Consider the following 17,749-nt stretch of genomic DNA (forward strand, 5'->3'; position numbering starts at 1 on the left):
GGGGTGGACAAAAATATAGATTGCAATACCAACTCTACAAAGAACATAATGTCTAAATAGTCCTATAAATATTGCACCAACTGAATTGGTGATTAAAAGCCTTCTCACAAAAAGTCTCGTGATAGTATAGATACAGTTTACTCACCTTGAAAATTCACTTTAGTGTTATTGCAACAGTGAACAGGGGAGAAAGAAACAATTCCCTCTCAACTCACTGTGTGGATATTGTAACTTTAATACTAAAACTTGTGACAAGGAGTGTATAAGAAAGGAAAACTGAAGGCCAATATTATGTAGGAACCCAAACCAAACACTAAGAAGATACACTTAAGAGAAAAAAGGTACTATAGAATGTTCATTTTTATTAATGTCAAGTAGATTATTCAGATCAATTATGTAGCTGATAAGTGGGTAGGAGAAGAATCAATGAAACAAGATGGGATTGGGACGGAGACAAACCATAAGTGACTCTTAATCTTACAAAACAATCTGAGGGTTGCTGGGGGGAGGGGGGTTGGGAGAAGGGGGGGGGGGGTTATGGACATTGGGGAGGGTATGTGCTTTGGTGAGTGCTGATTCACAGACCTGTACCCCTGGGGATAAAAATACATGTTTATAAAAAATAAAAAATTTTAAAAAAACAAAAAAACAAACAAAAAAACACTAAGATTAATTGAAAATGCATTTTTCAACATGGGTTTTGAACTGGCGACCCTAAGATCAACACCTGAGATGAGATCAAGAGATGTTTAGCCCACTGAGCCACCCAGGCACCTCTGACAATGCATATTTAAATATATAAATGTGGTTTGAAACCCACCATGGCAGAAGTGAGGACACTTGCTAATGCCAGCAAAACTTCATTTTTGGCAAACTATGCAAATGTGGGAAAGAAGTCAAGAACTCAAACTTAACAAATTGTGTTAAGACTGGAGCCCCTCTGTACACTTAACTAGAATCCTTCGAAATGTATATATCCAAGGAAAAGCTGATTTAAATTTAACTTCTCCTTCCCCACCCACAGGGCAATTTAGAGAAGAATGCCTTGGTTCTGAGCAAAGGAGAGAATAAAGAAAATAGCCTTTATAAAATGTCATATGCTCGCATGTGGTCCAGCAGCATCAATCCATAAACTTATCTAAAGATAATAACATAGTGATTGTGACCTCAGGTGACCTCAGGTGCCTAGGAGAATTCTTGGTGAAGGAAAGGAGTCTTACCATACACTGGAAAAGAATTCACACAAAAAAATAAGATCTGCAGAGTCAAAAATAGTCAAATATTAGAGAAAGAGAATAGAAGTCAGCAGAAATAAAGTAGTAAATGATTCAGATACTGGAGCATCAGTTACAGATTAACATACCTTTTCAGACAAACAAAACTCAAGAGACCCTAAGTACAGGAAATTCTAAAGGATCGTGCTTATTTTTTAAATGCTAGAGTGAATAGCGAGCAAAGAAAAAAAAAAGAGTAAATATGTCCATAAATCTATACAAATATTAAATTACAAAACAGTAAGGAAATGATATCACACAGCAAATGCTGGTGAGGATGTGGAGCAACAGGAACTCTCACACATGGCTGGTGGGAATGCAAAATTGTGCACCCACTTGAGAAGACAATCTGGTGGTTTCTTACAAAAGTAAACATACCCTTATGATCTGAGATCTAGCAATCACATTCCTTGCTGTTTATGAAAAGGAGTTGAAAACTTATGCCCACATAAAAATCTGCACATTATCTTTGTGAGAGTTTTATTCATAACTGCCAATACTTGTAAGCAACCATGATGTCTCTCAGTAGGTGAACAGATAAATAAGCTGTGGTCCATCCAGACAATGGAAAAGTATTGAGTGTTAAAAAAAAAAACTGAGTTATTAGGACATAAAAAGACACAGGAGAAATTTAAACACATGTTCCTAAATGAAAGAAGTCAATCTGAAAAGGCTGTATACTCATGGAAAAGGCAAAACTATGGAGACAGTAAAAAGATCAGTGGTTGCCAGTAGTTGAGGGAGGAGAGGGGTGAACGGGCAGAGGACTAATGAACATTGTTCTGAATTTCATAGTGTATAATGTCAAGGGAAAGCAGAATGAGGCAAGGAAGAATTAATTATAATTCTCCACATAATAAAGGAAGAAAGTGATGCCCTCTTAACATTAGAAAAAGGTGAGTATATGAAATGTCATAGCACTTTGACAGTTCACATGTAATTATATATATAATTATATATAAGTAAATGTACAGTTACATATAATGATATATATAAGATATATAATGCTCTATATATACATGTATATATAATTTTCCAACTATCAGGTATGTACACAGAAATAATGAAACTCGCAAAATTTGGAAAAGATTACAGGACACTCATTTCCAATTAGACTTATTATTCAAGTGTTTCAGGTCTTAATCCACATTCTTTTCCACAGCATACAGAATAGCTTATGTAAGCAAACAGAAGACAACACAAGCTTTCAATCTGATTATCTGACAACAGAGAATATCCATACACTCTGTTAAGCAAAAGGGAAAGCAAAACTACTAAAACCCTATTTGTTCCCTACAAGTGTGTCTCCTTTTCAATGAAATTCTACAAAGGATTACATAAATTGAACAAGGTAGGGATTAAACTAGCATATATCAGCTGGTGGCAGGAATAAACCAGGTCTGTATAATGGGGCAAAACAAAACAAACAAAGAAAAAACCACCTTATTAAAGAATCATATGGGTCAAGGTCAGAGAAGGCAAAACCAAGGGGAAGCAACTCTGAAACAGCACATGCTTGAAGCAGTTTTGAGAAACTTGGCATCGGAAAATTGAGCCTAAACAATGACGAATTACTGGCACGCTGACTTTTTCATGTATTTCCCTGAAACTCTATGGGCACTATAAAATAAAATGGAGATGTTAGTAGAAAATAGAAAACCAATGGACAGGCCACTGGAGTGGAAATGAGTCTAAGACCAAGTTCACATGCAATATGTGCCTTATCAAGGAGCACCTGGGTGGCTCAGTGGGTTAAGCGTCCGACTTTCTTGGTTTCTGCTCAGGCCATGATCTCAGAATCCTGAGATTGAGGTGTGAGTCAGGTTCTGTGCTCAGTACATAGTCTGCTTGAGATTCGCTGCCTCTCCTTGCCCCTCTGCTCTCCCCCTACTCATATATGTTCACTGTCTAAAATACATAAATAAATAAAATCTTTTTAAAAAATGATCCATCCAAGTCAGTAGTGGCTAAGTCACAGAAGTCAATATAGATTCATGAATTTAAAGGACAAACCGAATGACTGAAAACACCTCTGGAGAAGAGTGTGGTACAAGAAAAACCAAAGTGCAACCTTAAAAAAATGCATGTGGTCATCAAACTGTGTAACTCTCTTCATATGTTTTGCAGATAATGGTCACATTTAAAAATAAGCCTACTGGGATGCCTGGGTGGCTCAGTTGGTTAAGCCACTGCCTTCAGCTCAGGTCATGATCCCAGGATCCTGGGATCGAGTCCCACATCAGGCTCCTTGCTCGGCAGGGAGCCTGCTTCTCTCTCTGCCTCTGCCTGTTTCTGCACTCTCTCTCTCTTTCTCTCTCTCTCTCTCTCTGACAAATAAATAAATAAATAAAATATTTTTTTAAAAAAATAAGCCTACTACTAAAATAACTGCTGTTTACACCAGGAGTAAAGACCATTCGGTGTTTCCTTGGGTAATGTGGCAGTTTTGTTATAGCAGCAAACGGTCCAATACTTTTCCTGTTGGAGAGCTGTGGTCTGCTCCTTGCCCTGGATTCTGGGTGGCCTTGGGGTTGTCATGACCAACAGAGCATGGGAGAAGCGACCCTCACTCTCAGAGCCCCACACTGACCACTTGCGGCTGCCTGGCTGGAGGAGTCCCACGTGAGAGTCCTGGCCTGCAGTACCAGCTGAACTCATCCTTCACCTGTGCCAGTCCAGGTCCCAGGTGAAGAAGCTGGCAGATGATTCCAGCTCCCAGAGTCTGAGTTACTTCTCAGCTCTCTGAGTCATGCCAGCTGAGCCTCACACATGAAGGAGCAGAGACATCCCTGCTCAATCCCTGACTCACACAATCTGTGATCAGTTAAAAAAAAAAAAAAGTGATTCTCTTGATTCCCTTACCCAATAAACTTTGTTTTTGTTTATTACTGGGGTGATAATGTAACTATAACAGGAACCAAGGAACTAAATGATGAAATTAACTTACGATAGCATACTATTAATGGGAAGATAAAGCTCACTTACATAATGCAGTGTGATTTAAGAGTTAAATTATACAGGGTCTAGACTGCATTTCCAGAAATCCCTGGGTAAACAAGAACAAAATAGGCAGATCAAACAATGGAGTGCATTGACAAAAATGCAAAGCACGTACACAGAACCAGACAGAATAACCTAGCATTAAATTATTAGTGTTCACATTAGTGTTCACATAGCAAGAGCCTTTAAAATTCATGACCGTCAAGAAAATCACGGATTCTGTTAACTTAAGGTATTTTTTATAATAGATGAAAAATATCAGGAGCTCAAAAAGATCCTGCATCTTAAATTTTAAAGAAAATTCACAATTTCTTTCCAAATTGATTCTCACCGTGTTGCTCTAGACCTTAGAAGTTCAGGGTCTTTGCTTGATCTTTCCTGGTTTCCAGATTTAGTTCTGCTTTTTTAATTTATTATTTATTTTTAAAAACTACAAATATCAGCACTTTGACATTCCACAACTTTAGCCTTTATCTCTGTGAGCCCTACCACCCTTTCTTATCTGACATAATATAACCTTTGAGCCTTGATTTGGGCTGCCTGACTCTCGTTTGGAAAGTCTTCCCAATGGTAAATTCAACCTCCCAGTATTGTCCAAGAGAACCACGTATCTTCATTGATCTCTTCCACTCCCCCCTACCCTCTTTTTTTCCCATAGAATTCTGTTGACTCAGCCCTAATTTTATCCCTACTGATTTCATTGTGGGTTGACAGCTGAGAATCCATAGAAGCTTCCCATTACTACAGACAATCGACAAAGATCTACAAACGGTGCTCAGGAGATAGAAGAAGAACCACAGTATGATAGCCAAATTCTTTCTTCTCATGCCTCATTAGGGAATCTTGTAAATTGAAAAACATGTGGAAAATAGACTATTTTAGAGAGAGTAGTTTTGGGGCAATAGAAGTAGAAGTGAAGGAAGAAAGTCACCTGATGATCTCAACTACAGATGTCTGAAGAATTACTGAAAAATATCTCACATCCGCAAAGACAGAGACTGTCATGGGTGACACCCAGTTAGAGAACAAACTGAAAGTCACATTCCAAATATGCAAGACAGAGAAGAAATCTGAGAAGGGAAAAATCATAAACTAAGGCCACAACATTCAACTTTAGAACACAAATGACAGAGGGCATTGGAATCTAATAAAAGTAATTCAATTACTAATTAAGTGCCAAGATATAGACTAGATACCATTGCTGCACCACAAGAATGAGGACACAGGACTGAAGCTAAGAAGTCCGTATGTAAGAGTTTCCAAAGATGTTAAGTGAATGTGTGAACATGCATAAATAAACTAGGTCAAAGGCTCTAAAGTCATTTATGCATGAGCTGTTCTGAATATTGGTGATGCAGCCCAATATTCTACAGTACATCTTAATATACAGTTGTGCCAAGCAACCAGTTAAGGTCTGACAATATGGAAGTCAACACAACCGATCCAAATCCCTGAAATTTAACAGTTTTCATTTGAGTGCAGGAGACAGACAATAAGCAAACAAATAAAGGACATATTATATTAGAAAGATAAAAGTTTTGGATAAAGACACAATTCAATAGGCAGAGAAGAGGTAAGAAGTAGAGGTGTGGGAAGGATAGTTGTTTCTACTTTAAAGGGTTAGGGAGAGCCTCATCAAGAAGGTGGCATCGGGGGAAAGGCTTGAAGAAGACACAGATGGCCATATGGACAAGCACAAGAGCATTGTAGGGGGAGGGAACACCAAATGCAAAGACCTGAGGCAACAAACACTGTTCTCAGCATGCTGCAGGAAGAGTGCAGCTGCACTGTAGACAATGAGGGGGAGAAAGACTACTTTTGTCAGATAAAGTGAAAGCCCCATATTGACGGACACTGCCATTCACCGTCTACCCTTTAGTCATTGAAACAGATGCCGTAATTGACACACAAACAAAAACTATAGATTTTCCTCAAACACTGGTCAAATTGCATTAAATAGACTGCAACCTAGTATTCAGATGTGCTTCTGCAGTGAGGATGATGAGGGTTTGCTCCATAGGAGGAACTGAAGGGTGATATGGTCACTGGCGATACAGTAAAAACAAAACAAAACCAAAAGCCCCAACACATCTGTATGACGGAAGATTTATTTACAGGTAAAAGGAAAATAGTAGAACCACCAAAACCAGGTTTGTTTAAAAAGAAGAACCAGATGATTTGTAAAGCATGTTCAAAGCTTTCACAAATACTCATTTTTATGGCAATAAGACCGGTTTACTAGAAAATAGCAAAAAAGCACTTACTTGAAAACCAAGATTTTATTTTGGGGAAAATTCTACTTTTCAAGTTATATTTCACCTTAGGTGCCTTCATTTTCGACTTTTTAAAACCAGTAATATTTTGAGAAAGTTGTTAATATCTGATTTATTATATAAATCACTCTGGAGCCTTTTGTAGAAAGAAAATACCCAAGTGCTAAGTGTTATTTTTTTTATTGTGTATAAAGTTTGGATTAGATGTAGACACAACGGCAGCTGTAAATCTGCTTTATGTTTTTCATTCTCAACATTTACACAGCAGGCAACTGGTTAAGCATCTCTCAGGGGTCTTTAAAATGAAAGCAGAAGTTTTATTAACTCACTTCCCACTCTTCTGACTGAAAAAGAAAAATTCTGAAAAAAAAAAAAAAAAAGTCTGAAGCTCTAAAAGGAGGAAATTACAACAAAATGTGTCAACTGGTCAGTGAGGGAAGTTGATGGGAAATCTGATAGGGGAGACCATAAAACAAGATTTGTGCCCGGGACAGTAAACAATGATGGGGAAAGAGGAAAGCTTTGTAGCCCCATTTAGTGAACGGGTGTTAAATAAGGAACAAAAGATGAAAAAAACTAAACATCATCTGGAATCACTGAGCTGGAAGGTGAAAAGACAAATCAATGATTAAATGTTTATTCATCTCAGCACCGAGTGCTGCTGGTTCTGGGATCAAAGGACTCCCATCGCCGGAATTAACCTGCTCAGGCTTCCCATCAGCAGGACCAAGCCTCCGGGGAGTGAGGGAAATTGTTTCTGACAGTTCGCTCTAACATGGAAACAGGGACTCTGGCCTCAGGGACAGGGTTCTGACCCAGCAGCTGGGCTCAGTTGTTTCAGGACCCAATCCAGACTGAGGAACGCAGATGTCAAGAAAAGGCGAGTGACACTTGGTGATGATGAGCAAGGGGTCTGTAGTCAGACCACGAGGCCACTTGCCAGTTCTTCAGCGGCTGGCCTGGTAACAAGGGGGAGACCCACACAAGGGGTAAGAGAGCTCATGGGACTTTTATGAGGACTTACGGAGCTAATCCATGGAAATAACATAGAAGAATATTAGCTGCTATAGTCATTGGAAAAAGCAGATTTTTAGGACTATGTTACAATCAGGAAAGTGAAGGTCAGAAAAGACAAGGATATCATTTCAAATGTTATTAAGTGAGCTCCCAATACAGAAGACAGGTCGCAGTAGGTCCCAGCCATCTGGCTGTCCCTCAGTCTTAGCCTGGTCCCATTTTTCAGTAAAACTTCGGGACACAGCCTGAAACCAGGAGGGGGAGAGTTTCACTAACTTTGAATAAGGAAGATAAAATAAAGGTTACTTCCATTTCATTAAAATACCAGTTCAAGTTAGGAAATTATGCTCTCCTTCATGAAAGTATTCATCAATCGCTCATATGCACGTTATATTAATGTGCAAAGAGTTTCTTCATTAAACAATTATTTCTTATAATTATGCTATGAATAGGGCACTTGATTACACCACAGTGATGTTTGTTATCTTGTAAAGCCTCAAGATTGTAGGTGAGAGAGGACTTCCTAAAACAGACTAAATGTGAAGTACAAAATGCTCAGCGCTATAAGACAGTTATGACTTACAGTATGCGATTTTACACGAGGGGCTAACTGATATGCAGAGCAAATTAAAAGGACTGAAGTCTGGGTCTTAAATAACACGGTCCCATCAGTGACTTTTAAGTAAATACCATTCGTAGGCTCAGGGTGGTAACATCTATGATGTTAAGCTGTGTAAAGTAAATGACTGTATGCATCGCTATTACTTACCATGCCACTGGTAACAATTATATTACTTATTACTTATATAACAATTATTATTACTTACTGACTGTCTAATTTATGTGATTTTTTTTTCATGTGGGAAAACATACTTTTGCCTTTGAAACCGAATAATTCACTAACAAGGCGGTATAACAGGTAATATAAATTAACAGTGAGAATTCTACCATGGCCACAGATCTCATGTTTTTAAGAGAGAGAGAGTGCACCAAATCAATTAAACTATTTGAATGTGCCAATACCATAAAGTATAGCACCAATTAGTTATTTACTCCTGTGTACAGTTCATAAAGTTCCTGAACAGCTTCTAAAAATTGCAGAGCTAGTGTATATTTTTCTTAAAGCAAAGACCTTTGACTTGATAATAAATACAAAGGAAACAATATTTATTTAATATGTCATTTAAATACCAACTGTGATTAAGTTTAGAGGGGAAAAAAACTATCTTAACAAGGGCAGTTAATTAAAGTTATGACTTAGATGAAATGTAAATTATTAGTCCTGAGGGAAGCAAGATCCTCTGCCATATCTCAAAAGTGCTTAAGCACGCTTGATACCGAGCACGGTATTATAAATTATTTCCATTTATGTTACATTATAGTCATTGCAGGCAAAGTAATTGCACACTTGCTGAATTGCTTTGGCATAAAACCTACATTATCATCATGCTACATATTGTATACATATTTCAAATGTCTTGCTTTTCTTAGACCATGTCAGTCATGAAATTTCTGAGAGCTGAGGAATTTGGGGATAAAATACCATAAATTAATTTAAAGCAACAGGTAGATCAGATGACCTTTGCTGATGTTATTTAAATTCATTTTTTTAATCAGCTGACTTATTTGAAACACAACAGCTTGTTATTAATCAGCAAAGAACTGGCATATATTTATTTAGTGAATGCAATACAATGTCTTTAAACGGGACTCATTCATGATCATTGAAAGACTTTTACCTTAAATCACATGTTGCCTAATCACTTGCCTATTTGCCCTTAATTTATAGAACTCCTTGTCTGGGGAATCAGATTTATGCAGTCCTTATCTACTTTTTAGCTACCACTGAAGATTTAGCTTTGTAGCTTTCGTTTTAATAATTCTTCGTGATAGAACACTCTGAGCTGCTAGCCTGGAGGTCTAGTGCATCAGTGCAAATTACTGGATAATTGATTTATAAAAGAGGGGGCAAAAGCGTGAGTTAAGAAACTGATGGATTAAGGCAAGTTTGCTTGGCAACGTACATCTTATTACTTAGAAATTTCATCTATAATAAATATACATTTAATACTTTTCTCCAGAAAGAGAAGTTAATTATAGAAACACTAGGGAGCATTGCTAAATGTAAATATTTCATAGTCGTCTGAACTTTGTAGCAGCTGTTGTGAAATTCTTGGATTGTGTGAATGGCTAGTTTTCCCTCCCTTTTTTCCTTCTTCACTTCTTTTCTTTTCCATAAAGTATGCATTGTTTTAAGACTACTCTAAGAGCTAGTTACAGGAAAAAGGAATAAGAATTAATCCACAGTTTAAAAAAGCCATGGTCGGTGCTTACTATATTTAGGAACTATTATCATATATGTAAGATTAATACATCAAAATGTTTTTATTTTCCACATCATTATGGAAATAAATCACTTATTTTCCACATCACTAATGCAGTTCTCAAAAAAATAAAGCGATAAAACTACTATACTGTAGTCCTGATATATTAAAGGAACATTTTGGAACTTAAAAACAATAACTTGGACCTAACCAAATAAATGGGAAAACACGGCAAACAAGAGAAAGGTTTTGCTACAGAGGGAAAGTTAACAGATAACCATTATCTCAAAAGACTGACTGCTCAAATGCACTGGGTTTAAAAGAGTGTGCTGATTGGTAACAATGTTCCTTCCCTTGTACGAGGAAAAAAATTAAATTTATCTTAGTAAAAACAAAAGCCACTTGAAGATTATCATATTTGTTATTTGTGAAGGGTTTTCTAAAGTAGAAGGAATTATTAGTATAGTCAAAACTTTATACAGTCAAGAGTATTTTTAGGTGCTATAAAGTAATTTGGCCTAGGTATATTGGCTAATGACAAATATTTTTTGTTTTTAATGCCACAGCAAAAATAGTGCTTAGTTTGAGTCTGATGTCTGAAATGTATCATCTACCTACCGAATACATATTTTATATCAATAATACGGTATTGTAAGTCAGCACTAAAAAGAAGCAGCAAATGTCCAGTTGTAGAAAAACTTTTTGATTTCACAAATGTCAGGAGAAACAAACTAAATCATAGGCAAATGCACATAGATGAGATTAAAGTTCTTGTTCTGTGAACAAGAACTCTGATGTTATTAATTTTATTGTGATACATAGAATTTTGCCTTACTAAGTTGAAAGTTAAATTTTCATCAATCTTTATAAAGAATCTTGCATTAGTTGTAGGAAATGGGTACTATAAAGCATATAAAAGTAAAATTACCAATATCCATGATACATCTTGAGGGGAATAATATGGAACCATAAATAAAAAGAAATTAAATTAGTGTAACATAAAGGAGTCATTTCACTTTGTAATCATATATTCTTTTGCATGCAAAATTATAAATGCTGCATTCATTTCACATCAGAAAGGAGGAACAGAAAAGGTACTTAAGAATTCTATTCAAAATCATATTTACTTTTAAGTGAAGGGGATTAAGATTACACTTATGCTGATGAGCACTGAGTAATGTGCAGAATTGTCGAATCACTATATGGCACATCTGAAACTAACGTAACACTGTATGTTAACTATACTGAAATTAATTTTTTTTAAAAAAGAACAAGTCATACTTTCTGGTTTTATTCAAGTCTTTAGAAATATATTGATTGTAAATAAATTAAAAGATGCTTAAATTTCATATCATTTATTTCTATTGCACCTCTCCCATTCTCTTTTTTAACATCCATAGTCAAGACAAAGGACTCTACTCTTGCAAATGAATAACCTTCCTATTATAAACATAACTGGAACCATGATGGTATAATTTGCTAACTTGCTAATTACCTTTATGTAAACATACTTCAAACACTGTAAGAATTTAGGCATGGGAGATACTTTTGCTCCAAATGTTTGTGGTAACAACGAATCAGGAGAGGCGGTATGTACAGGGAAGATCAGAGGGCTGTCCTTTGTCACCCGCTCAAGTGTGTCTGCAAGGAAGTCTACGTTTTAATGCACTATAATTTACTAATGCTTTCCTGACTTCAAATTCACCATGTGTACATGTGTACTCAGGGAGGTTTAAAACCATTAAAATGATCATATCTGCTCTGAGTGCCAATAAGCAGTTAGGCAGGTGAAAAATCAAGAGGGTATCTGGGCTCTACCATCTTCTCAGATTTTACAAACAATTTAAACTTCTGGAATTACCAATTTCTTCATTTAAATTAGAATATTATCATACTGGTTCAATCCACCTCATAAAGTTATTATGAGACCCAATTATCATTATGTTGATGAAAAGCACCCTACAATATACCAGGCACTTATGTCATTATCATTAGGATAAAAACAAAATCCTATGCAAGGAAAATACTTTTTAACTCACGAAAAGCACATTTTTAAGATTGAAAAACCTCAGAAGTAGCTTTATTTACTTTTGCTTTTCAGGAATTCAGGTAACTTCATATTTAAATTGCCTAAGTGTCTTTCAGTTATTTTGAGATCTCTGATTATTTTCAATTGTCCTTACATTAGTGAGAAATTCTTAGGATACAACTTAGGGAACATTCTGACTCCCAGTGGGCTTAACACTAAGACACTTACCATTTTTATCACCTCACATAATAAAAAACATAGAGGTCTGGTGATCTCAAGGATCTACCCATATCATATGGAATCCCAGTCTTGTGCAAACCACCACTCTTCTTAGCTTCAGTGTGGTTTTGCCCTAATACAGGCTCTTTTTTGGGGGCAACAACAAGTTGACCAAGACTGGCTCTTACATATCTTTCTCATCCACTCACCAGCAATGGGAAGAGAACCTCCATGATAGGCTCATACTGATCACTTAACATAGAATAGTCACCTTGATTTTTGTAGAAAGGACCAATCGATCATTACCATATGAAAACAGAACAGGTTCAGTTTTGACCCTAGTGCCTTACCTCTTACATTTATGTTGAAAATTCCTTCCAACACTCCCTCTTTGGATTTATTTTCTACATAAGTAGAGTTTTGTTGTGATGCTTACCTGCTGGTTCACTCCTAAACCAGTTGTATTTTCATCAAACTGTCTTGTAATACTAATAAGATTTAATGATCAGTCACTGAAATAACACTAAGTCATAAAAGCAGTCATCTATTGCAACATATTAAATATGTCTAGTGCGGGGCACCTGGGTGGCTCAGTGGGTTAAAGCCTCTGCTTTCAGCTCGGGTCATGATCCCAGGGTCCTGGGATCGAGCCCTGCATCGGGCTCTCTCCTCAGCAGGGAGCCTGCTTCCTCCTCTCTCTCTGCCTGCCTCTCTGCCTACTTGTGATCTCTCTCTGTCAAATGAATAAATAAAATCTTTAAAAAAAAATAAAAAAAAAATACGTCTAGTGGTACTAAAGTATTACCTCCTCATACATTTTTTTATTTCATATTATGTACCTATATGTGCTCCCTATATTTTACCTTCCCTAATCAAACATAGTGTTCTGGTATTTTTTATTCTTTTATTGTCTTCTTTCCATTAAAATTTCAAGCAAGGATGTTTATTATGCACCAACTGCATGTACAGACACCACTTCATATTGTGGGCGATTAAAACAATTTGCTTTCATTGATAATAATGGTAAATAAGAAGACTATAAGTGCACATTAGATTCAGGCAAATTCAAGATTTCATGGTTTTTTTAAAATAAGTAATGTAGGCAGTAAACTTTGATACAGTTCATGAAAGGAAGAAGGAGTTACGAGCTAAGATAAATATGGAAGATAGGTAAGCAGTGACGGCGAAGGATTTAAATCTTAGATAGGTTCTGCACACTTGGTGGAAGCATTCTTTAGTACTACTTAGTAAGACGTACTCTAAATGCTACAGTTTCATCTCTTTTACTAGACTATCAGCTCCTCCATATAAGAAACTGTGTTTTTTTTTTTATCATTTTTATATCCTCAGTGCCTCGTATGTATTTTTAGTCATAGAATGATAAACGGATAAGTGAGTGAATAAATGGATGATTTACAGGAGGACAGTAGTGAATGCAACTAAGTAAAGTAGGAACAAGAAAAACATGTTCGAGAAAAAGTGATAAAATCAATGAGGGCAAATAAGTTTAAAAGGCTCAGTTGGAAAAGACTATGAAGCATTTCCAATAGGTTAACCTAGGAATTTTAATACCTATTTTGGAAGCTGTGGTAGTTCCCGTAGTTTCTGAACTGGGATTAACATGATGAAATACATTTTATGTTTTAACATCCTTTATTTCCTTCTTCTTGACATTTATACAACTCATTTTTACACAGGTGGCCAGATTCTCTTTTCATTTAAACGAATTTATCTGAAGGGCAGTGACTGACAGACGGGACTTGAGGGGGCAGAGGATGGCGACAGAGTGGAAAGAGCTTTGAAGGGAATTCTCTGTTCTGGGACGGAGGCGAAAGTAACTCTGGGCCTTGACTCACAATGTCATATCCAGTCCTCCTCTCTAGAATATAGTTTCCATGACTATCATGAAAACACGACCTCCAAGAATTTAGAAATTCATGGGTAGAAAACTAAACCATGAAGGCATCTGGGTGGCTCAGAGGGTTAAAGCCTCTGCCTTCCGCTCGGGTCATGATCCCAGGGTCCTGGGATCAAGTCCTGAAGCAGGCTCCCTGCTCAGCTCCCCCCGCCCCCCGCCTGCCTCTCTGCCTACTCGTGATCTCTGTCAAATAAATAAATAAAATCGTAAAAAAAAATTAACCCCTGAGTTTTAGGGATTATTAATGAAATAAGTCTGAGGCTCCGTATATAGGAATGAATAAAAATTTGGAGAAGATCCGCAGTGCTTAAAGGCCCCTCCTCTTCCCTGCTGTAATCTTAGTTTCTCCTTGTAGATTTACTATGTGATGCTCCTGCAACTCTCCTTAAATTCAAATGTGGAGATCCAGTGCTACATTTGAATGGAATTCCAAAATAAGGTGGACAATTTGAATACAGTTCAATTGCACTAACTTTGTTGAAGGAAGAGAAAAGGTAGAAAGCATATATTGTCTTTAATGAGACAGAAGGAACTATCACTGACCAACTCTTTTGAACACCAGCTTTTAAATAGGCACCTTATCTGTAGCAAACATATGTTAGCTGGGCATTTTAACCAAGCAGAATAAAGTCTTGGGAGTTGAGGGAAAACTTCCACCTTTTGCATAAATTGAATACATAACGTTCACTTCACAAATTCTAAAAAAACAACAACAAGAAGAAGAAAAATAGTAAAAGAAGATACCTACATACATTTGATTCAAACAAGAGAGGCAAATGTTGATGTGGGGACATTCACTTCATAATCGCCTGCGTGTAACTAAAGAATTCCATTTTCAGTCAATTAACTACAAAGGAAATTTCTGTAAGCTTTTACACAAAGTCATAAAACTATCTTCTTAAAACAGATCTGGACAATTTTTTTTTCTTTTTTTTGCTGTCAAACACAAATAAAAGTAAAAATGTCAAAACTGTATGGAAATTAATTTTCATCCACTTAGAACGTACTAGTTTTCCCTGTTATCAGTTTTATAATTAAGTGTACATATGATGCCTCACTGGGAAGTTTCAGGACATATTCTAAATGCTGGCTCATGAGTCCACAGAACATCCTTAAATTTTATATAGAGGCTGAGTAATGTATACAAAAACAAACACATAAAACTGGAAAAAGATACATGCTTTTCCTGACTATTTAATGTAATAATAACCTGGGTTATTACTGTAATTAGATAATGAGAAAGTGTAATTACTAGGAGAAGGGAGTTGAGGGAAATTGGAAGGGGAGGTGAGCCATGAGAGACTATGGACTCTAAAAAACAATCTGAGGGTTTTGAAGGGGCGAGGGGTGGGAGGTTGGGGGAACCAGGTGGTGGGTATTAGAGAGGGCATGGATTGCATGGAGCACTGGGTGTGGTGCAAAAATAATGAATACTGTTACGCTGAAAAAATTAAAAAATAATAATTAAAAAAAATAAATAAAATAAAATAAAGAAAATGCTGAGCTCATGATGCATATATGGAGATTTGTAGGGTTACATTCTTTTGAGCCCATGATCCTCACTGAGAGATCAACAGAAGAATCAGATGTTACGTGGCATATTTGTATCCTATATGTAGGTTAAGTAAAAGATATCTTCCCTTAGTTTTCAGAATTTTACAGTAAGGATGGAGCAGAGCGATGCATTTTGTTAAAACTTTAAACAAATTAGACAAGGAAAAGTTAATTTTGTACACATTAATAAAAACGGGTCCATGAAGTGCACCATCACTTGTGGAATGATGAAAGGCCGACAGCAGATTTATCCTTTGCATATGAAGAACTGTTTTTTGTTTTTGTTTTTAAGATTTTATTTATTTATTGGGGGGGGAGGCAGAGAGAGCCAGAGAGAGCAAATCTGAAGCAGGCTCCACACCCAGCACAGAACCTCTGAAAAGTGGTAATAACAATAGCCTAGAGCAAATGGTTAGGCAATTAAGATCTGTCTTTTGAGTTTTCTAAATATTTTTTTTTTATTCTAAATGTTATCACTGTGTAATCAGCTCGTTCAATTTATGCTCTTGGCTTTTGGTCGACCTAAGATGCAAAGGATGGACGTAAATGTGTTTAAATGTGACAACTCACTGCGTTTCCACCTGCATTTTTTTTTGTTTGTTTTTTTGTTTGTTTCACTGGAAAATAGTTTTTATTGAGATCCCACCAGCTACACAATCTGCTCCTGACATTAAGCTCCTTCTTCCTTTGCAATTCGGTCTTTCTTAAGTGGTCCCATGAACGCTTTCTTCTCCTCCACCGTCTGGAATCGGCCATGGCCAAACTTGGAGGTGGTGTCGATGAACTTAAGGTCGATCTTCTCCAGGGCCTGCCGTTTGGTCTGCACCAGCAAGGACTTGCGGAGCGTAAGCACTCGCTTCTTGGTTCCCACCACACAGCCCTTCAGCATGACAAAGTCATTGGTCACTTCACCATAGTGGACAAAACCACCCAGGGGGTTGATGCTCTTGTCAGACAGATCGTAGTCGGTGGAGGCATTGTTCTTAATCAGCTTGCCGTCCTTGATGAGGTAGCCCTGGCCAATCTTGTAGATCTTCTTGTTGATCTCCGTACGGTGATGGTAGCCTTTCTGCCCAGCACGAGCCACAGAGAAGGCCACGCGGGCAGGATGCCAAGCCCCAATACACGCAACCTTGTGCAGGCCCCGGTGGGTTTTGCGGGGTAGCTTCTTGGTGTGCCAGCGGCTGGTGACACCTTTGTAGCCTTTGCCCTTGGTGACACCAATGACATCGATCACCTCGTCCTGCCCAAACACTTGGTTCACTGGCACCTGCTGCTCCAGCCTCTCCCGGGCCCAGTCCAGCTTTTTTAACAGCATTTAGAGTCTTGATCTAAAATTATGGAGGGAGACAGGTGGAATGTGGGGAGATGCTCAGTAAGTGGGAGAAAATGTGGTGAGATAGCAAGACTGCTTCAGGATTCTACGTGGCCATCTCCCGCGATGGTGGGTTCTGCAGATTCAGCGTACTGGAGTGGACTAGGCATGGGCTTTAGAACCAGAAGTTTTGGGGCCCACTCTCATCTCAGACACTTTGTACATGTGATAACTTTGCAAAGTCACCCAACCTCCCTTAGCCTCACTGAACCATTTGTAAGGTGTGAACAGCAGTGTTGATTTGACGAGTGAAAAAGTGAACAGGAAACACACCTGATACTCTGCCTGGCCGCTAACAGGTGACCCATCATTAATGATGTGACTCCTCTCTCAACTCTACGACTGAACCGGATAGTTACATTTAGCCATGTTCAAAGCGCAGGCCGACACCCAGGGGTTTGTCGTTTTGATGCCCTCATTTATGTGCTCCCAGGGATACAGAGACCCCCATTATATATGAGGGCGACAAGAACAGAATTAAGCAAGTTCATGGCAATGCACTAGCTTAGTTCTGCCATCCACCCTTTGGCTGAAAAAGGGAGGAGAGGGCTCAAAATCGGTGTCACCATCCCACCACTGAGTGACTCTGGGAATAGAAACTCATTCATAAAAGTAAAACCTTATATTCACAATATTAGAATTAATTTAACACTTAGTAAAGTACTTGCTGTATTTCAGAGCAACAAAATTAATGCTAGGAAATAAAAGTAAATAAAGGCTTTTTCAAGTGTACCAGGATGTGCCTAAAGTAAAATTAAATATTAAA

General features: G+C 37.5%; 2 protein-coding genes across 2 annotated transcripts in view; both read right to left on the reverse strand.

Annotated features, from left to right (window-relative positions):
* The window catches only part of CNTNAP2 (contactin associated protein 2), a 1,946,973-nt gene that overhangs the window by 855,730 nt on the left and 1,073,494 nt on the right, over nt 1-17,749 (reverse strand). The window lies entirely within an intron of this gene.
* Nucleotides 16,211-16,926, reverse strand: LOC132015208 (large ribosomal subunit protein uL3-like). Its single transcript, XM_059395821.1, has one exon. It carries the CDS (start codon nt 16,924-16,926, stop codon nt 16,279-16,281), a length of 648 nt encoding a protein of 215 aa, XP_059251804.1. The 3' UTR covers nt 16,211-16,278.

The sequence above is a fragment of the Mustela nigripes genome, chromosome 4 (genome assembly GCF_022355385.1).
Source record: "Mustela nigripes isolate SB6536 chromosome 4, MUSNIG.SB6536, whole genome shotgun sequence".
In the NCBI taxonomy this organism is placed as follows: domain Eukaryota; kingdom Metazoa; phylum Chordata; class Mammalia; order Carnivora; family Mustelidae; genus Mustela; species Mustela nigripes.